Here is a 22546-nt window from a genome sequence, read left to right on the forward strand (position 1 = left end):
TATACCTATTAATCTCAGGTTTGGCTTCTTCACGGTGTCCCATATTTCCTGGATATTTTGTGTTAAAGATTTGTTGGTTTTGAGATTTTCTTTGGTTGACGACTCTATATCCTCTAATGAGTCTTCAACACCTGAGATTCTCTCTTCTATCTCTTGTATTCTATTGGTGATACTTGCATCTGTAGTTCCAGACCGTTTACCGAGCTTTTCTATTTCCAGCATCCCTTCATTCTGTGTTTTCTTTATTGTTTCTATTTCAGCTTTCAATCCTTCAACTATTTGAGCTGTTTCCTTACTTTTCTTGGTTGTTTTTTCTTGGTGCTCTTTGGATTCTTTGAGAGATTTGTTTATTTCTTGAATTTTTTCCCCCATTTCATGGATTTTTTGTTTGTTTTTTCTTCTATTTCTTTAAGGGATTTCCTCGTTTCTTCTTTGAGGGTCTCCATCATCTTTATGAAATAATTTTTAAGGTCTGTCTCCTCTTCTTCATCTATGTAGTGCTTTTCGGGTCTTGCTGGTGTTGGATCCCTGGATTCTGGTGGGGTCATGTTGGTGTTTCTATTGCTGAGTGATATCTTATTCTGTCTTCTTCCCATCTCTTCTTCCAGTGGGTGCTAGTGGGGTCTTTCCGTCTCCACTGGTCTCCTTTCCTTCCTGCAGCTGAAGCTGGGGATGCTGAAGCTGGACTCGCTGGGGTTGGGGTCTTGGAGGGGCTCATCTCTTTCCTGAAGCTGGACTCCCTGGGGTTGGGGTCTTGGAGGGGCTGATGTCTTTCCTGTGTGGGCGGCTCTTCTGGAAGCCGGGAGCGGCCCCGAAGATGGAGGGGGATGGGTGATGGGCGGGCGGTCCCCGCTGGAGACCCAATCTCACCTGAAGCTGGGCTCGCTGGGTTGGGGTCTTGGAGGGGTAGCTCAGTGGTTAGAGCACTGGCCTTGTAAACCAGGGGTTTTGAGGTGTGGCCTTTTAAGTACTCATCCTCTCTTTAATGCTACATGGATTATGGAATTTTTCTGTCTGGCTGGTGGATACACAACATTCCTGTCCTACATGAGCACCAGTGACTGTCCCCTCTGACCTTTCACATGGTTAGTTACCAGTTTGGGGACAATTCACATACTGATTAACACTGTGTTGAAGATTTGAGGAAGAATCTCTCTCTGTCTCTCTCTCTCTCTCTCTCTCTCTCTCTCTCTCTCTCTCTCTCTCTGTCTCTCTCTCTCCCCTCCCTCTCTCTGTGTGTACAGATTTTCCCTCTTTGATTCTTCCCTGGAAACTTGAGTTGTCTTGGCTTTTCTGGACTCCTGTCTCCTGAATTCATAGAGGATTCTGGACCTGCAAGTTCTCCAAGGTGTACACCTGTAGGCTGCACACTTGACCTTGGCAGTTTTGAGCAGCTTCGTCCCCTCCCATCATTGCTGCTGTTCTCTGCAGGCTCTGTGCTGCAACCTAATTCCATAGATACCGTCTCACCTGTGCTGTAGATATGCACAGTTGTTTCTAAGAATTGTAAGACTTGAATAATACATGCTATCACTATAACTTTGATCAGCACACATTTAACATTAAAAAGGATTTTATTTTATATGTCTGTGTACCACCCACATGCAGCACCCTCAGAGTCCAGAAGAGGGCAATGGATTCCCCTGGAACTGGAGTTACAGATACCTGTGAGCTAGGTGCTGGGAATGGAACCGGTTTTCTTAAAGAGTAGCCATTGCTCTTAACAATAGCCATCTGTGCAGCCCTTAGTGTGTCTTATAAATTGGCATCGATTTACATTGTAACTACTGATAATGCTACTTTCCCTTCCAAATGGTTCACTTTCCAGTCCATGTTCCTAGCCATTCTGAAGCGCTGTCAATGAAGAAAGTATGGCCCAGTTCAAAGACTTATTTGTCAGATGTTTCAGACACTTTAAAATCACAAAGCTGCCTGAAATTCATTGAATTAGAATCATGGCTCTAGGAAGAAAGATACTCACATCTCTCCCTGCTTTAATCACACTGACTGAACATAGACATTGGATTAGCAGCTGTTACAAGAACAGCATCAGACCCCCAAATCTTCAGAACAGTAAAACTCTAGAATATATGTAAGAATGGAAACATGGAGGGTAATTGTGTCTGATGGCAGTGCCTATGGAAAAGTATGCCTTTTAGTTGAACAGAAATCTTCGACTCAGTAAGTGACCTTACTGTAGAATATCTTGAGACATCTTAATAAAGAAGTGGCAGACACAGAAGAGGCGCTTCATCCTTGCTTTTTGGTCAATGAGTTCCACTGTCTCTTCCTCGGTACTTTCCATATCTTTTTCTTTTCTCCTGTGATGGTTAATATTATAAACTTGATAGAGTATAGAACCATCTTGGAGACAGACCTTTAGACACACTTAAGAAGGGTTATTTGCTTTAAATGAGCCTTGGGGCCCATGAGATAAGTTCTCTACATTTCCAAATAAATGACAAAATGTAAAAGAATAATGTTTTATATCCTTAAAATTACACCAAACTCAGATTTCTGAGTCTGTAAATATAGCATTGTGTTGCTTATGGTTTATCTCAAGGCAGCTGCTGTGTTGTGCTGTTATAAAAGAGACCATGTTGTCCACAGAGACCGTAATGGTTACTCTTGGGTTTGGTCTTTATAGAAAAATTTTGCTGAGCCCTGCTGTACATTACTGTTGTAGTGTTGACCTAGAAATGCATAATTGATACCATATAACTTTTACCTCAAGACTCTGACTTCAACAACTCCAATGCCTTGTTTCATATGGGGCTTGGAGAATCTTGCTATCGAAGGTTCTTTGCAAACTTGTTCCAACATTTCCTCTTAGCTTCACCCTTTGCCAGCTTCTTCTTTCCCACCCTATAGCCTCCAGTACTGTTAACAGAGGTCTGTGTGTTATTTTAATAGCTGTTTTGTTCAGGGTTTAGGGGCTTTGTACACTGGCCACCGGATCTACCTGGTTTTCCTCCACCTTTGCTGGCCAGAAATTACTGCTCACACATTCAGTCTTAATTCTCCTTGATGGGCATTCTTTATGCAGAGGCATCCTTTTCCACAGCCCCATGGAATATTGGACTGTTAGTACATATCACATGATATTTTAACTCTGTTGAACTTCCTGAGGTCAGCAGTATGTCTCCTGATCATTTGTTCCTCTTGTATTCAGTGTAATAGCTTGTATATAGTACATAAGACATTTTCACATGAATAAATTAAGACTGTGATCATAGTTGTGGTATATAACACATATAACCTCATAGCTTTCTCGTATTCTGACTTTTAAATCTGTAATGTCAGCAAATGTACCTTGTGATGGAGCTTTGTGAGGATGGAGAACTCAAAGAAGTTCTGGATAAAAAAGGGCACTTCTCAGAGAATGAGACAAGGTTGATAATTCAAAGTCTTGCATCAGCCATCGCATATCTCCATAACAAAGGTAAGATGAGGTCTGTGCACCTCACCATCTCCATAAATGAAGATACCACTGTTGTTTAAGTGGGATGATCTTTAGGACTCATAATCACATTGGTAGAACTTGGTAATGTAAATGGATAACAAGTACATTTCCATGTTTTTCCTTTAATTGTATTTATAGATATTTTAATTAGTAACAATGCAGGCATATAATTACACTGTATATGGAAGAGCAAACAGTCATGATCATTCTTATTGTAGAAGTTTAAAACGTGGCTAATATGATCAAAATCAAAGTTGATAAAGTAAATTTTCCTAAAATATTTGTATATTAATATAGTTAAACATGTACATGATCTAGCATATAAAATAGTACGCTTCAGTTGTAGAGCAGTTTGGGTTCAAAACAGAAGGAACAGAAGTTTCCAGTGTACACCTGGTGCCACATGTGCAAAGTGACTCACATTATGCTCCCCTAAACCCTGATGATATGATAGTTTACATAAGTGATTCCAAAAATTCTACCAGAGAACTCTTACAACTGATAAACACCTTCAGTAATGTAGTAGGATAAAAGATTAATTAAAAAATCAGTAGTAGCCCTCCTATGTACAGATGATAAACGGGCTGAGAAGGAAATCAGAGAAACGTCACCCTCTACAATAGCCACAAGTAACATAAAATATCTTGGGGTAATTCTAACCAAACAAGTGAAAGACCTGTATGAGAAGAACTTCAAATCTTTAAAGAAAGAAATTAAAGAAGATATCAGAAAATGGAAAGATCTTCCATACTCTTAGATAGGTAGAATCAACATAGTAAAAATGACAATCCTACCAAAAGTAATCTACAGATTCAATGTAATCCCTATCACCATCTCAGCACAATTCATCACAGACCTTGAAAGAACAATACTCAACTTCATATGGAAAAACAAAAACAAAAAAAAAAAAACAGGGTAGCCAAAACCATTCTGTACAATAAAGGATCATCTAGGGGCATCACCATCCCTGACTTCAAGCTCTACTACAGAGCTATAGTAATGAAAACAGCTTGATAATGGCACAAAAACAGACATGTGAACCAATGGAATCCAATTGAAGACCCCGATATCAACCTACATACCTATGAAAACTTAATTTTTGACAAAAAAGTAAAATATAAAATGGAAAAAGAAAGCTTCTTCAACAAATGGTGCTGGTATAACTGGCTGTTAAAATGTAGAATGCAAATAGATCCATATCTATCACCATACACAAAACTCAAGTTCAAATGGATCGAAGACATCAATGTTAATCCATCCACACTGAACCTCATAGATGAGAAAATGGGAAATACATTTGAACACATAGATACAGGAGACCACTTCCTAAATAGAACACCAGTAGCACAGACAGTAATAGCAACAATTAATAAGTGGGACCTCCTGAAACTGAGAAGCTTCTGTAAATCAAAGACCACAGTCAACAAGACTCCCTGCAAAATGGGAAAAGAGTTCACCAACCCCACATCTGACAGAGGGCTGATCTGCAAATATACAAAGAACTCAGGAAACAAGACACCAAACTACCAAATAATCCAATTAAAAAGGGGGTACAGATCTAAACAGAGAATTCTCAACAGAACAATCTCAAATGGCAGAAAGACACTTAAGTAAATGTTCCATATTCTTAGTCATCATGGAAATGCAAATCAACACCACCCTGAAATTCCATCTTACACCGATCAGAATGGCTAAGATCAAAAATACCAATGACATCTTATGCTGGAGAGAATGTGGAGAAATGGGGAACATTCCTTCACTGCTGGTGGGACTGCAAACTTGTACAGCCGCTGTGGAAATCAGTATGGCAGTTTCTCAGGAAAATGGGAATCGATCTACATCAAGACCCAGCAATTCCACTCTTAGGCATATACCCAAAGGATGTACACTCATACCACAAGGACATTTCTTCAACTATGTTCATAGCAATATTATTCATAATAGCCAGATCTTGGAAACAGCTTAGATGCCCCTCAGCTGAAGAATGCATAAAGAAAATGTAGTATATTTATACAATGGAGTACTACTCCGTGGTATAAGAAACAATGACATCCTAAAACTTACAGGCAAATGGACAGAACTAGAAAAAAATTCTTGAGTGAGTTAACCCAAAACCAGAAAGACAAAGATAGTATGTACTCACTCATAAGTGGATACCAGACACAAAGCAAAAGATACCCAGCCTATAGTCTACAATCCATAACCCAGAGAAACTTGAACCCTCTTCCAGAAACAGATGGAAGCAGGTGCAGAAATCCACAACTAACCAATGGGCTGAGCTCCTGGAGTACAATCAAGGTGAGGGAAGAGCAAAAATATGAACAAAGGAGTCAAGACCATGATGGGGAAACCCACAGAATCAGTGGACCTGAGCTAGTGAGAGATCACTGACTCGGGTCTGACAAATGGGGAACCTGCATAAGACTGAACTAGACTCCCTTAATATAGGTGACCTTGGTGGGGCTAGAACAATATATGAGGCCACTGGCAGTGGGTCCAAGAGCTAACTCTAATACACAAACTGTCTTAGTGAATCCCATTCTATATGGAGAGCCTAGACACAGGGGTATGGGGGGGTGGGGAGGTGCCTTGGTCCTGCCTCAAGATGATGAGACAGACTTAGTAGACTTCCTAGGAGAGGCCTAACCCTCTCTGTGGAGCAGATGGGAGGGGGGATGGGGGGATAGTGGGAGGAGGAACTGGGATTGGAATGTAAAAAATAATTAATAAAAAATGTCAAAGAAAAGACCACACTTGCAAAAAAATATCATTTGGAGTAATTTGCCAATGCTTTAAAATAATGTTTAAGAAGAACTGCTTATTCTAATAGCTTTACTGACTCCAGTGTTACTGCTGTCACTTTGTCCCATGCTCCCCTTTTCTTTGATGTTCTTAGGTGTGACTTTAGAACATTCTGATTTTACAGGTGAAAAGTATTTGTTCCACAAAGGTCAGTGACAGGCTTTGGGATCTCAGTTTCCTTAGCACCTACTGTATTGTGCTGAGTCCTAGAGTTACAAAGATGAAAAAAAATTAAGGCCCCTGCCCCTCAGGTAGCTTAGGCTAGCAGGAGATGGAGTAAAGAAGCAGCTTGTAATCCAGTGTGGCGGTTTCTTAATGGAGAGTTGTGCGAAGTGCAGGGAGCTTAACCATGTGTCAGAATTAGATCTAGGAATACAGGCCCAGACAGAAGAAAGATTCCGGTGAGGAAAGGCTTGCAGAGGCCGAATTCCAGGCCTGTCTCAGTTCCCCTTGTCAAGTGATGCATTCTTTTTCAATGTATGTCTATAAAATCTTAACAGCATTTTTGGGGGGTGAGATTTTAAAATTATTCTAAAAAGGGTGAGAATAGCGAAGATTAAAAATGTGGGGTATTAGGGAGATTTGCCCCTACCGAGGATAAAAACATCACAAAATATGTTAATTAAAGTGGTATGGTATTTATGTAAGTAGAGACAGGTGGAGTACCAGAATCAGGAAGAATTCCAAAGGCAAAGCCTGGGGGATATCTGAGAACTGTAAGTGATTAGGCACAACTGCCAGTCCAGGTCCAGTTGGGCTGCATTTTCCTAGAAGTTATACACTTCACTTTCGACAGCTTGGGAAGTGTTTGCTGTGGATGTGAACTCAGTCAGTTATTTGTAGAGGAGTGTTTGATGCATTGTTTGAATGCACACAGAAATCTCACCTCAAATCTGACCCAAGATTCGTGGATTTTATTTCAACATATGAACAGTATGAAAATATATACTTATATTTTAGAAAACACACTGAGATACAGTGTATGCACATGTAGCCAAGTTACAATGTGTTAAAATGTTTATGTTGACAGCTCTGTTTAGAGACCCAAGGATACAGAAAACCTTGTGTTGTGACCTAGTCCACCTTTGTTCTCCTGGGAATGTGTAGCCACAGACAGGTCCTCTTGCACATTCACCAGGCTGAGATGTTAGTTTGTCACAACAGGGAACATACAGAGATGAGAAAATAGCTTCTGATAGAGATGTAGAGAAGAGGGGTGTAAGTAAAAACAGAACAGGGAAGAACTGTACTTATACTTTATTTATCTATCCCGTTTCTGTCCTCGCTGTCTTTCTGATATTCACTTTGCTTGTCTATTTTCCTGGTAGATATAGTACACAGAGATCTGAAGCTGGAAAACATAATGGTTAAAAGCAGCTTTATGGATGATAACAATGAAATGAACTTAAACATAAAGGTAAGAGCCTAGAACTACTACTCAGTATTTCTCTGAAAACAGCCATCAGCAAAGTAGCTAAAGACACCTTAAACACATTTTTGTGACTTTTGAATCAAATTCACAAAAGAAGTTGTAACTGATAAAAATAATTTTACAAGCTAAGTGATGCTACTGATTGTGTTTTTCAAAGTGCATATTCCTTTGGATGGTTCTAAATCATTAGTTAATAGCAAGCAAACAGATGCTCTGAATTCTAATTAATTTCAAAATTATGTCTGGTAATTTGATGTAAATGTGTTACAGATTTAGAGAAAAACACACCTTGGCTGTGCTTTTGATACTAAATTAACGGTACAGTCTGTATTTCTCATTGAAATTTTTCTTGGGTATTAATATTTATGTCTTAACCACAATTAATGTGCCAAGTGTTTATTCTTGAAGATTTTATTCAAATTAAGTGTTCCTTAATGTCAAATAAATGATAGAATACATTATTTATTACTTAGCACTTTAATAGTGGCTGCTTTCAAAATGTGTGCAAGTGTTAACTTTAGAACCAAATATGTCTGTAAGTTGCCTTTACAGAAGCTAAATCCATATGCAATAGAAACAGACTCAGCAACACTGCTGACATCCCTTAGTGACTGTTCTTTATAGTCCATTGTAAACTCCATGCAGGCAGGAACTTCAGTCATTTTGCTCTTTGTTGAAATGTGGAGGAGAGCCTGAGATGACATTCTCAGTTAACCTCTGGTAAACAAGAGACTGCTCTCCAAGTAGTGGAACTAGATCATGAAGGCTTTAATATGTTTTGCATCTGTAGAGGTGTTGTGTGGAGAAAGATAGGTTTATTTAAGCTCCAAGTGGGCTATTTATGGAAAGTCCTGGAGTAATTGATCCAAGGCATGTTGATGGACACTTGTATTCCCAGCACAGGAGATGCTGAAACAGGATTGCCATGAGTTTAAGGCAAGCCAGGCTACATATTGTGTTTTAGGTTGGCCTGGGCTGCAGAGTGAGACTCTGTATAAAAGAAAAAGAGATGGGTTTGGTAACGTCACATGTTAATTAGGAACATTTCCTTATACTTTGTAAGGTACTGAGAATTTGCATTTAGTGTGAACAAAAAACTTATGCTTTGCTTGTATGACCCATAAATGTGCCTTTGTTTCTGCTTTGGGTCTAAGGGCATTCCATTTTGAGAGACAACCAAAGAGTACATGCCAGATACTTAGTAACTGAAGGTTTAATTACCAAGACTTAGAATGGAGCAAGAGACTTAAGTTGCAACAAAAAGCCTTCAGGTCATCTGTGACCAGGCCATGTTGGTGTGGCCTTTTTGTCTTTGCCAGTTTGCTTCATTTTAAATAGTGTAGCAATTGTAGTATACTTGATACTCACAAAGGACATAATAATAATGAAAAACAAGTATTTACTAGTTTACATGTTAAAAAGGAGTCTTGGTAAGTGTTGATAAGGATAACTATTTTTATTTAAACAGTGCTTTTGCTGAACCGTAACTCCAGCATCAGAAAAATAGATAACGCATTCCAAGGCTAGGCTGTATTTTGCAATGAAAGAACTTATAAAAATCTTTACCAAGAAGAATTAACAAAAGGCATGAACAGTCAACATCCTGGTTCTTGCCACCAAGTTTCTCTGCACCCAGAGAGTTTGAGCAGAGAGGGAAAGTCAAGTCTTTATTAGTAATACAGGGAAAAGCCTGTCCCCAGCAAGTGAGGATTAAATGCAGTTACAATAGATGGAAGTCACTGAGTGACAGCTGTGTATCTGCTCTCAGGTGACTGATTTTGGCTTGGCGGTCAAGAAGCATGGCTCCAGGAGTGAAGGTATGATGCAGACCACGTGTGGCACTCCTATCTATATGGGTAAGTGAGAAAACTTGAAAAGAAGAACACCTGCAAGAGGTTGTAGCCAATACCTATGACCCCAGCATTCGGGAGGCTGAGACAGGAGGATTGCCATAGTCTACTCAGTGAACTCTGATTTATATAATCACCATGCCAATGAGACCATAGCACTTTGTCATCTTTGTCATCTGTCTTTCTCTACCAGTTCCCCTCTTGTATTCCAGTGATTACCAGTGCGTTCCATCACTAAATTCAGTTGTGCTTGTATCATACAGTGTATACTTATTTGTGTCTTCTGTTCCACAGAACAGTTTTGCTATTTTATACATGTTGTTGTATCAGTAGTTTATCTGTTTGCATTGCTGAAAAGTATACTTTGTTCATTGCTTTTTTGCCTACTTGATGCATAAAGTTTTTTAAATAGTTTTACTTGGGAAAAGGCTACTTTAGATTCTGTTCATATCTTCCCATTGGCAAAAGACATCTGGTCTGTAGTTACATGGGGAAAATATATCCAAGCACCCTGAGTTTTATGCCTGCTTATTAGTTGTCTACACTGATAACAAGTGAGAGAACAAGAGGGAAGACAGATGGTTTGTGGAGCTTTGCTGACTTCCTAAATGGCTCCTTGGCACAGATATGCTGGATTCTGCCTCCCTGAGGGCTGGGATGACAGTGCAAGTAGAAATGCCCCTGATAATTAGGAAGACTGAAAAAGTGGAGGCCAGGAGTTTTAGTGCCTGCTGTGTGGTACAGCCGTAAGGCAGCCTTCACTAAATCTCACCTCAGAATTTGCCTTCATGATAGACACATGGCCATGGAACAACTTGTGCTTTGATGGTCCTGTATTTAAAGTTTTACATGCAGCTAAAGACTGCACACACACAATAATTGCAAAAAGAGGAATGCTGTAAATTTTCAATTATTTGGAGACAAAGTATCCAATTTGTGAACTGTTATAGTTTAGCTCTTTCTCATTCTCCTATGTATCTTTTGGCTTCTTTTTGTTGTTTTCCATTTCTTTAATATAGAGAGTGGGGAAATAAAATTCTATTTGTTTTTAGTAGTTGTTATAAGAGAGAGAGAGATAGAGAGAGAGTGAGTGCGTGTGTGCGTGTGTGCGTGTGTGTGTGTGTGTTCACATGCATAAGCTCACGTGGGTGCACTCACGTGTGAGGGGATACATGCACATGGCCAGTGTGTTAGTGGAGAAGACTGGGAATGCTTTCTTGATAAGCACACAGCTTTCCCATAGGAAACACTCTAGAGTGTGCAACTACAGTCAAGTCTCCATGGTTTCATCTTCATTGACAGGGCATCAAGTGCCTTCACAACTGGCTCATAGGATTCTGAATGCAATTTATTACTCAAAATCACTTTGCCAATTTTAAAGTTCTTTTGAAATCTGTATATGAATCTTATTTTTGTTTTTGTGATGTTTTCTTTAAAGAAAGATATCTATATGTGTAAAAGTAAAGTAGAGCTATTCCTTGGTATCATATTGGCTTTTTAAGAAGTCAGCTGTTATAAAACAAAGCACTCAAAGCTCATCTTTAAAGCATGTGCCATCTTAAGGTTAAGGGCACGGTGCTGCCTTGAGAGGCTGTTTGAGGGGACCTGTTGTGAACACCTTTGTCAATCAGAGAGCACAGAATTGAGTCACATTGGAACCTCATCCTGCACTGGGACTCATTGGTTCTTTGACCAGTCTTATGTGAGTGTGCTTTCTCAGTTTTCTTACTTAGAAAATGTGAGAAATAATATATGTTCTGTCATTATAGTACTATGGTAATTATTATTATCATTATTCTACTGAAGTGATTCATAACCACAAAAGTAGCTTTTCTATGAATTCAGATTTATACATATTGGCCTTGATTTAAATAATATTTACTTAAGTGGTATGTTTCCTTCTATTTGAGGCAAAGTCTAAGGTTTTATTGTCTTCTATTATAACTACACAACCTTTGTAAAGTCACTTATTAATTTTACAGGAATAATGAACTGCACATTTAGCAATGCAGTTTATGCCATTGTCCCATTAGGAACTAATTGATAGGAGTGAGGATTTGGTGACATCAGTTGGAAGGCCTGTACATTATTCATTCAGCATCTGCTGTTGGCTCTTTTTTTCCCTCTGGAGGAATAAATTACAACACATCAACACATTTTTCATGTTTTGTATTTAAGCAATTGAAAGTCATTTATTGTATTATTAATATTATTTTATTTCTGCTTATTTGGCAGCACCAGAGGTTATCAATGCCCATGAGTACAGCCAGCAGTGTGACATTTGGAGCATAGGTGTTATAATGTACCTTTTGTAAGTAGCCTACTGAATTTCCTGTATAAGTAAAATGGAAGTCACTGGCTGTAGATTGATATAGATTTTAAATTAAAACTAAACAGTGTATTTTTAAAAGGTGTCAGTTAAAATCCAATTGGGATACTGTTCTGAGTGCTCTCTGACTAGGTTTCCAGATCATCTCCTAAGTATTTAGTTAGTGCTGCACATTCACAATGTTTAGTTTTGCTTTCCACTGATCTACAAATGCAAGAGCGTACCACATAATCCAAGTTAAGTGAAAATCTGTCTTTCCAGGTCCCTTGCCGCAGCTTAGAGCTTCCCCCATAGCCCACCAGGGATAGGAAAGTAGGGCTCCCTGCCCTAGAGCTGCCCTCACCTACAGGCACAGCGGGGAGTGGGCACAGTTAGGTAGAGGTTGCTTCAGGATTTAGGGACTGTTTTGTATTTCCCAGTTCCCTGAACACCATGAGAGCCTCAGTAATTGTTGCTCTTCCCTTCCCTCTTGCTCTCAGGATTCAGTCAAATCCTAAGTTCTGGAAAGTTTGCCTGTGAAGTGTTCTCACCTGTCCATGGTGAGGACCTATCCTCTCTTCGACCTTATCATTTCAGGGTCTTTGTGGCTGCTTTCCTGTTTCTGTTCATCCCCCACTTCACCTGCTCTGTGCATTGCTTGCAGGATTGTCATCTGCAGCACCCTCTTTCTAGACTAAAGCCCTCTAATAATTGCTCTATAAAATTATCAGCTCATCTGACATGGTGCGACTTGGCAGATCATTCCCAACCTCACTCTAGCTTGCTTTGCCAGGCTTGGGCGGTGTGTGTGTTTTCATGTGCCTGCCTTTCTCTGTGATGACTCCAGGTTACTCTCAACTCAGGTTCTGCATTGTATGTGTGCAACTGTGTGTGCAACTGTGTGTGTGTGTGCCATGAGTGCTGACTGTTTTTTTCTCTGTGAACTTTTCTTCTAGTTTGGGCAGACACCAAATCTTTATATTTTCCTAACTCCTACCTTACCACAGGAGATATATATTTATTATATATAAACCTTTTCTGCATTTTACAGATGATTTAAGTCATCATTTTAAAATCATGCAAAATAGTAACACTCAAATACAAGAATATGGCTGGGATATTAGTCTAGTTAATAAACTACCTGCCCAGCACACAGGAATACCTGCTTTGATCCCCAGCACTGCATATGCCAGGTGTGATGGTTCAAGCCTTCAATTTCAGTACTAGGGAAATGGAGGCAGGGGGAGCAGAACTTACAGGTCACCCTTGTCTACATAGTCTGCTCCAGGCTACATGAAACTGTCATGATGTAACAATAACAATTCTAATATAGAAACATTTAACATTAAGTTTTGTTTACACATATGTATTTTGATAGCACTCATTGTGATGTATGAGCAATAACAACTTTTTTTTTCAAGACAGGGTTTCTGTGTGTAACAGCCTGTGGGCTTGGACCCACAGAGATCAGCCTGCCTCTACCTCCCAAGCACTGGTGGGAGGTGTGTACCACCATCACCCAGTGAATAATAACACTTTACAAGCCAACTTACATGTAGATATTATAACATTCTATTTATCATATCTATTTTCCCTGTTTTAAATTCTGCGAAAGACAGTTCAAATTATTCATCTCTGCATCCCTGGCATCCGATACAACAATCAGTCCACATATTCAGTGTTCATTACACTTGTGAAATTGAATTAAGTGAGTTTTCTAAGAGGTGTTCTAAAAAGTTAGTGACCATTGTTCTGTCTTTGAGTGAATATGAACACTTTGATGTCAATGCAACATTAGTTTTATGGTCATGTTGCTGTGCGCTGCCTCTTCAATAGTGTGTCTAAACACTAGCATCACTGTAGTTTCATTTTCTCGGGCAGTAGAAGTCAGATGATGTGATGGCAGCTGTAACTGGGTTGGTACACATTCGTCGTTGCTTAGACAGCATGAAGTATGAATGGATTCATAAAGCTTTGTGCTGATTAGAATCATGGGGCAAAAGTCACGAGTTTAGTCTTTAATTAACATGTAACTATTTAAATAAATCTTTCATACTCTTAAGACTGTCTACAAAAGTCCATATTAATTTGCATAATGAATCATCACACAATCCATATGGTGTTTGTTACTTTTTGAATTTGCTGTTAAGGAAAGCAAGTGTATTACCTACCTTTCATTTTTTTCCTCTTTCTTAACTATTTAATTTGAATGTTTCTGCTCCAGAGTATGGTTGCGCATCAATGTAATGGCTTCTTCCGTTCTTCACAGAAGACCCTCACTTAGCTCACCAGTGCCTACTCATTAATCTGTTGGAGCCCTGTGGCACTATAGACAATTCCCTTCACTCTGAGCACAGCACATTGTCTTCTCCATGCAAGCTACTTCCTTGTTTATCAGTTAACTCAGATTCATTTCTACTTAATTGGACAATGATAACATACTTTCTGAAGGTGAAATTAGCATAAATAAATACTCTCTATTGCTCCTATCCTAATTCCTATTAATGCAACAGAAAATAATAGGAAGCTTTAAGAGGAATTTTTCATGTCCTGGATTCCCTTTTCTGGATGTGCTGGGAAATTGCTGTCATAAAGCTCCATGTGCTGTTGATTGACCAACCATTAGATGCATTTTGTGTAAATAAAATTGCAAAGGACAGGAAAAAAGTGGAAAATTTAAACTGTAGCCCTTAAGCTATAGTTGCTTTCAGATGCTGCTAAGAGATTGGAGGCCATGCATATCACTGCTTGATAACAGGCTCAATGAGCTGGGCCTTAGCTGGCCTGTACTTGTTATAATAGATAGTAAGTGTCCATACAACCATTTTTCTGGTTATTTTCTTTTTGTATTCTATGTCTTTTAAAATTTCATTTTAAAACTAAGCAATAGTAAACCAAGTAAGAAGAAAGAAGTGTCAGAATGAGCTTGAGAAATAAAAAGTATTAAAGTAAGAATTTGTATAACAGCTTGTCAACTACTGATCCCCTAACACGAAGCTTTTGCAGGAGAAGCTCTCTGCTCCAGACTATGTCCTTGGCTGCTGGCAAAGTTCTTCATTTTCATCATCATTGTCATAAAGTACCAAATTTTAGCTTGATCAGAAAATATTCACAATTGGATTTTAAAAATAAAACTTAGAAAATATAACTGAAGAAAGTAGGTAAAAATGTAAAATGTAGAAGACTTAGGCTTTATTATACTGAAGTAGACTGTACCTTGGCAAGTATAATGGAATAATGCCATTTTTGTTTTTTAGTAAAGGTGGAAGGTCTGGAAGAGTTGAGGCATTGATCTGTCAAGTTGCTTTTGCTGTGTCACCTTCTGCCTGGGTGTCAATGGACATACTTGCTGGTTGTCTTCAGGGTTGTCCTTAGATGTTGGGGTTGTTGCTGATGTTTATGTTAACATTTACTGAGAATGTACCCAGAGCCACTGAACTCAACCATTATAGTTCTGGCCTAGGTCAGCTAACAGACTCAGCTTGGTTGGCTTGCTCCCAGCTCTGCTAAAAAGAAGCCAATGAAATAGTCCATGTGTTATAGATACAGGCAGACCCAGGTTTGCTTACCCCTAGGTTCTTGGTGCTTGGACTGTTCTGCTGTTGGCTTTGTGTTTACCCAGTATCTGTCCTTTGAATACTATTGTTGAAGACACAATTGTGTCTGTTTTAATCCCTTTCAGCTTTGGCTCAGAACTTGCAGAAATTCCCAGGGTTATTCTTTGGTTTTGTTTTATTTTACTGTTAGCATTACTAACATTTGATATAGTATTTACCACAGACAAAACTGTTGCCTGACCATTAAACTCTTATGAGTGTGGACAGTCTCTGATAACCTTTTATGTGCTCTAATAATCCAGGGTATAGTATGCATGTAAGGGGCAACCTCCCTTTGCTCATGTCCCTGTGACTATGTACTCAACCCTCAAATACCTTCCTGCATTGTAACCCTTAACCCTAGTGTCTCCCCACCCACAGAAGCCTTGGGGCATTTGCAGCTCTGAGGTCTCAGTGCATAGCATGCCCTGAGATGAGACCAGACTGAGCCTGATGGCCCTATTGCTTCCACTCTCTCTTTTTTCTGTCTGTTACTTACCTACAAAGCATCACTGCTCCAAGTCCTGCAGAAAGTCAGTTTTTAAAATTCTTATGTTGAAAACATATCAGCAAATGACTGCCTTTGTTTAGGCTGTGTGGAGAACCACCCTTTTTGGCAAACTCGGAGGAAAAGCTCTTTGAAGTAATACGAAAGGGAGAACTAGGATTTGAAGACCCAGTCTGGGATTCCGTAAGTGATTCTGGTGAGTATGGATTTGTATTATTTACTAAAGTAAACAATTAATATAAGGAAATTGACCACTAATAAAACTTTTGTAAGTCTCTGGTTAATCATAGAATCTACTTTAGATTAAATGATACTTGTTCATGGAAATAGTGATATCTTCACTGTGATTGTGATGGTCAAAACTTCCAGAAAAAAAACAAAGCAAAGCAAAAAATACCAATTAAAAAATTAAAGTGAAAGCTTGCTTTTGGATACACAGTTTTCACTATAAATCATTAACCCAGCAATAGAAGACATTCAATTCTATTTATTAGACTTTCATATTGGTAATATTTAGCATCCTTTGTATTATGCAGTCATAATCTAAGTAAATGGGAAATGAATAATTTTTGTTTTGCCTTGTTTTTGTTAGCAGTGTTGGGGGTGGTGTCTCTCTCTGAGTTGTCTCAATTTTTTTGGCTTGTCTCAAATTTGTGTGCTCAAACAATACTTCTGTCTCAGCCTCTCAAGTAGCTGGATCACCATGTCCAGCTGATGTGTGACATTAACTGAGGTTAAGAGAAATAAAATTTCAAGGTTTTCTCCCCTCTGTTTGCAGCAAAAAATGTTTTGAAGCAACTTATGAAAGTAGACCCTGCTCACAGAATCACAGCTAAGGAACTTCTAGATAACCAGTGGTTAACAGTAAGTTACAGTGCTCCTTTTCAAAAACTTTCTTTCTGACATCACTCATTTTACATGGTCTTGTAGTCTTGAAGAAGTCAATTAGTTCCATCTTCTGACAATTTAAAAAGGAGTAGTGAGTCTTGACACATTTCTGAAATGGGCAGTTCCAAATGTTTCCAACTGTCACCACAGTTGCTTATATGTATTTATAGACATTCAAATGAACTTTGTTCTCTGTCACAGAGGCTTCATGTCCAGTAGAACAGAATTGAGAAATATCTTATGAAATTGATGCAGATGAAGCAGTTGGGACAGGTTCCAGATGTGGACCTCTTGAACAAGTTCTAGCTCACTCAGCTCTTTAAGTATAGAGAATCTTTGAGGGACCTTGCAGGACGTGCTCCCTAATGGTCTTCATTACTTAGACTGAAATATTTAGTCTTTATTTATTTGCATGTTGCTCTCCACCATTAGACTACAAACCTTTGTGCAGACACTTTGGCCTCTGCATCCCTATGCCAGAACAGGGCCCAGTCACAGCTGGAACTCGGGTGAGGCTGCTATTGGATCTTTAACTGGAAACATTGCTATCCAGTTAAGTGTGTCTTTCCCAATAGTGTTAGTCACCATTGACAGCTAGTGAGATGTGAAGAACTGTGCAGTCTCCTCCTAAATGGAGCAGGCATAGCATTCTTCATGTCTTTCCTCTTTCCTGGTGACTTGGAATGTGATGGCTGGTAATTGAGTATCCATGCTGGACAACAAAGCAGAACTGAAACTGGAATTGGCAAACAACAATAATATACATGGTACCATGGCATATAGTTCACAAAGTCACCATGCCAATCTATTCCAGAACTTTTTGTTTTAGCAGAAAGTAAATTTCTTTTATCTTTACAGTACTTTGGGATATGCAAGCAAGCCTAATACTAGTTATTACAATTATCAATAATGAGTGATTTCTTTTGAGTGAACAATTCATTGTTATTAGGTCCATAGAAATCACAAGGAAAGTATGAGATTTGATACTAGAAATTACTAGCATTACATGAGATCATTATTAACACTGCTCACTAAAAATTAAATATATATTTAGCTATATGCTGTTTTAGGTACCAAGGACACAAATAAAATTATGTTTGAAATGAAAATTATTTGTGTTGTTATATTTTTAAAGTCATTACAGGCATTTGGTGGGCAATGACTTAGAGATATAGAATTTGATAAATATTGGGGTACCACTTCTGAGAGGTTGTGGCGGTTTAGAGATGGTAGAGGCAAAGAAAACATATGTGAGATACAGCATTTAGAAGTGTGAATGAGAGAGCTGTGGATATAGTTGAGCAGTAGGGTATTTGTATAGCATGCCAAAACCCTGGGTTTGAGCTTGAGCACTGAAGAAAAAGATGGAGACGCAGAGGGGGGTGAGGAAATGTGAACCACAGAATTTGATGATGGATCACATGAATAGTAAAGGCATGGGAGAAACACTGAATGAAATCTAGATTTTGCTCCCACTGGTTGAACAGTGGTTCCACTTATTAAGATGTGGACAGTTATGGAAGAGTAGATGCTCCCTGTTGGACATGGGTGATGAGTCAAGAGCTCTGAATTAGTTGTGATAAGTTTAAAATGCTATGTGCTAGGCAAGTAGACACATCAAATAGATAAATAGATATGAGTCTGGAACTGGAGCAATAAACTATGAGTACATAGATACCATGTAAAACCACCAGGCTCTAGAGATAAATTAGGAACCAAGAAAAGACAGAAGAGGCCTTACAACATGCTTTTAACACTACAATGTCCAGGAGAGGCCCAGATAAGTTTAGATATCATAAATATATTGTAGTATCAGTTTTAAAATTCTCTAATTTTCTTTTTTACGATTTTGAACCATTTCTTTGTATAACAATTCTTTTCTTTAAGGTTGAAACATAGTTTTCTCTCAAGCATGTAATATATCTGCCCTCTTCTGTAACTATTTTGATCTTTTCTAGGATTCTGTGCTGTAATTATTTCTGGCCTAGCAGCAAGATCATTGTAAAAAGTACAGAGTAGATCTGTGGTACAGGAAAATACAAAGTTGTAAAACAGATGGCATGCTTTAGAAATTTCTTTTCAGCATCACACAACATTCGGGTTTGGCCATTTAATTATTTGTTTTCTAATTAGTTCAGCTTTATTTCTGGCTTTGGTCATTTATCCAGAAGTCTCCATTTTCAAGCTTCTAACATTTGTCTCTCTGAAGTCTTTGCCAAGTGGATAAAAAGTGACAGATATTGTGTACTATATTGGACTCTCCTAAGAGCTTGAAATTTAGAATGCTGGCATTTTGCAAGCTTCTGAAAGGCATGAGTTGTTTCTTCCTCACACTTGAAGTCTCCCTTGCTGTAATTCATGTCCTCTGTTTGCAATAGTCTAAAGCGAGCAAGATGGTTCCCTCAGAGCCTTAACGTTTCATACCAGGGTCCGCTTTTCTCAATACCTAATGTTTGGTAACATTTTCTTTTCAAAGAGCTTTATTGGACAAAAAGTGTCTGAAGTTTAGCCTATATATTGTACATTTTGAAGCATTATACATATCTTAAAAGTATTTCAAGAAAAAGAATTATTTTTTCTCTATACATTTAAGTGAACAGAATTTCAAATAAACACTAAGTGCCCCGTGGTTTCAAAAGCTGGATGGTAGATGTGAAGAGAAGCCTCCGAGGTGACTATGGGCAGGTCAGGGTTTGAAGCGACCTGTGGTTGGGAATGCACTGGTGTTTTCTGCCAGCTGCTTCCCCGTCCTCTTTCCTGCCTGCTCAGATCAGGCACTTCCTACAGACCTTTGAGATGGTCTTCCACTTTCTTCAAGTCCGTAGGTCACAGGTTAACACCACGAATTTACATTGTAAAAACACATCTCCAAGGAATTTCTTCTGACCTCTTACATTTTAAGACAACTAGCATAGAGAGAATATATATTAAGAGGATTGCTTTTCTTCTACTGTGGCTTGTAAAAAGGTAGCTTCCAGTCTGAGCTTTACTAGGATTTTTCATTCATGGTAAATCCTTCAACATGCTTTTAATACATGCTGTTATGCTGTTAGGTCACAGATCTACTAGCAGCCCCTCCCCCTCCTAGAAACCTGGCCCAGCCCCCTTGTGGCATATATATATATATATATATATATATATATATATATATATATATATATATATATATATATATATATCTTTCTGGAATGCAGAGTTGGTAAGAAAGAAGCTGTGCTATGGCCTGCAGCTACTAGCTAAGTTTATGGTCCTACCTAGTCCTAATCCTGCCCCAGTACCCTTGACTTGTAGACCAGCCTTCATATGGTGTAAAGTTTGCCTATGCCTCTACCCCCTGAAAATAGAAGAGTCAGAAACTCCCTTTGTTTTTAGAACTGAAGGATATGTTTATCCCTTCAGGGTCTCTGTGGTATTTCTCCTAATGTAGCTCCTCTTGAAGAGAAGTTTTCAAGGCCTCTTCGTGCTACCTCTGGTCCTGATGCTCTGTCTCTTCTAATGTTCTCCCACTGGACCATGGCTCTCAATGGTTGTGAAGACCTCTCCTACAAAAGTTCATCTTCATGGGTCATCATGTGTCAGCTCCTTGCTACAGACTTTCTATTCCTTCTCTACTGCTTAACACTCACCACATGTCAGGCTCTGTGCTAGATAATGAAAATGTAGTATACATAAAAGGTATGGTCTCTGAAATAAGGAACTTACAACCTAGTAAAGAAAGCAAGCAATATATAACTTGGAATGCAAGGAAGAAGACACAGGGAATTTTAAATGGTCATAATGGTATTATGAAGCCAGGAATTTCAATCTGACAGACAGATAAATAAAATGAATAGGAAAGGAAACCAGGGAATAAAAGACAGCTGTGAAGGGATTACATCCCAGGTCAAAGAATTTTACCTTCACTTCATAATGAGGAACAATTGTGTGTGAGATCAACTTGCAAGGTGGCTTATTTTTAAGTAAGTCAATATCCATTTAAGTAGTGACCCCCATCTTGGCAAGTATCATTTGACTTTACATTTTCAGGCACTGTCAGGATACAAAGATGAACAGCACACTTTCTCTTATAAGCCATTTTCCATGAGTTGAAGTGTGAACTTTGCTCTGTGACCATACAAAGGCACTGTTGACCAAGGTTTGGGGCTAGTTCCCACATAGCATCGCCCACTGTGCAAACAGGGCCCTTGTTCATTAATTTACAAATTGTTATTCAAGTTTCAGACGTTAGTTTTTGACATTAGCCTTGATAGACACCCCCATAAGAGGATGGAAATGTTATGGTGCCTAACTAATTGTGGGTTATTTTTTCCTCCTGTATATTTTCATCCTAAACATTTTAGAATTCCTTCTGCCATTCTACTACACAGTTTCTCTTGAATTCTAAATTATCTTATCCATACATATGCATTCATATATGAATATGTTGTTGCATCAGAAATTAATGAAACTTTCAATAAAATTATGTTAGGAAGAGGCTCATGAACTAGGACACAAGGTTTAGTCAGTTATTGATACATACCCCAAAATGAAATGTATTTATTGAGTAACTGCTACATACTTAAGGGGACCAATGGGCCAGTCTGCTATGGTCTCTTCTCTGTGGGTTCTCCTAATGAAGGGTTTAAAGCAAGACACAGGCAGATCTTGTAAGGAGGAATCACACACCCGTTCAGCAGTAGTATGCAATTTGAGAATAACTGGACTAATATTTTAAGTTCATCAAAGAAAAAATAACTTTAAACCTAAAATTTTATGGCCATTGGCATGAAAAGAAGTGGTGAAAGTATTTTTAAATATGCAAGACCTCAGAGAGTCCAGCACAGAAATCAACACTTTGCACAGTTGATGGAGCTGTATGCCCAGGTGTCTTTACATACCTGGTATGAGGGTTATTGGTGTCTTAAGCAAAACAAGAAGAGAAAAATACGTTCATAATAATCCAGAATTAAAAGTTCAGATAGTACAACTATTATCTCAACATTTGGAGCACTGGGAAGGGAGTAAAAACATGGACTCTTGAAAAGATAAAAAAGGATATTGGAGTTTAAAGTGCTGAAAGGTTAAAAGGAGATAGGTGGCGGAACAATTGAAATAATAAACTCAGATGGTAGAAACATGTCACAATTTAGAAATAATTATAAATAAATTGATCCAAACGCCCATTTAAAGTACATTATCAAATTGAATTTAAAAAAAAAAACTCTAGCTACGTATAAGAAGCACATTTGTTTTAATCTTTTACTAAATTTGTTCTTTGACTATTTCATACATGTGTGTAGGTAGTGCATTCTGATTTCCTGAACTTAAGATTTCAGGGGGGAAAACCCTAACAGAGTAAACCAAGATAAAATAATTGGGAAAGTGAGACTAAGAGTGGAAATGAGCCAAGGATGCAAAGGCAGAACAGAGACCGGCAAGTACAGCCCAAAGGATAGGCAAAAGAGACGAACTGCTAAGAAATGTACTCACTTATTTTATGTGTTATTTTAAGTGCTTTTCCTGCTTATATGTCTGTGTGCCATGTGTATATATCCACATGGTGGCTCAAAACCTTTTCTAACTCTAGTTCCAGGGGATCAGATACCCTCTTCTGGCTTCCTGGAGCATTAGATGCATGTGGTACACAAACATACAAACAGGCAAGCAGTTACATACATAAAATAAAACAAATAAATCTTTAATGAAAAGTATTTTTATTA

At 38.5% G+C, this 22546-nt stretch overlaps 1 protein-coding gene across 2 annotated transcripts in view; it reads left to right on the top strand.

The window, feature by feature from the left end:
• The window catches only part of Stk33 (serine/threonine kinase 33), a 169140-nt gene that overhangs the window by 105634 nt on the left and 40960 nt on the right, over nucleotides 1–22546 (top strand). For both annotated transcript variants that reach the window (XM_040756670.1, XM_005075764.4), the window contains exons 6-11: nucleotides 3304–3442; nucleotides 7594–7682; nucleotides 9466–9553; nucleotides 11783–11858; nucleotides 16043–16155; nucleotides 16738–16823. In XM_040756670.1, the coding sequence (XP_040612604.1) occupies nucleotides 3304–3442; nucleotides 7594–7682; nucleotides 9466–9553; nucleotides 11783–11858; nucleotides 16043–16155; nucleotides 16738–16823 (591 nt within the window). The remainder of the gene's footprint in view (nucleotides 1–3303; nucleotides 3443–7593; nucleotides 7683–9465; nucleotides 9554–11782; nucleotides 11859–16042; nucleotides 16156–16737; nucleotides 16824–22546) is intronic.

Source organism: Mesocricetus auratus, unplaced genomic scaffold (genome assembly GCF_017639785.1).
Source record: "Mesocricetus auratus isolate SY011 unplaced genomic scaffold, BCM_Maur_2.0 Super-Scaffold_4256, whole genome shotgun sequence".
NCBI classification, from domain to species: Eukaryota; Metazoa; Chordata; class Mammalia; order Rodentia; family Cricetidae; genus Mesocricetus; species Mesocricetus auratus.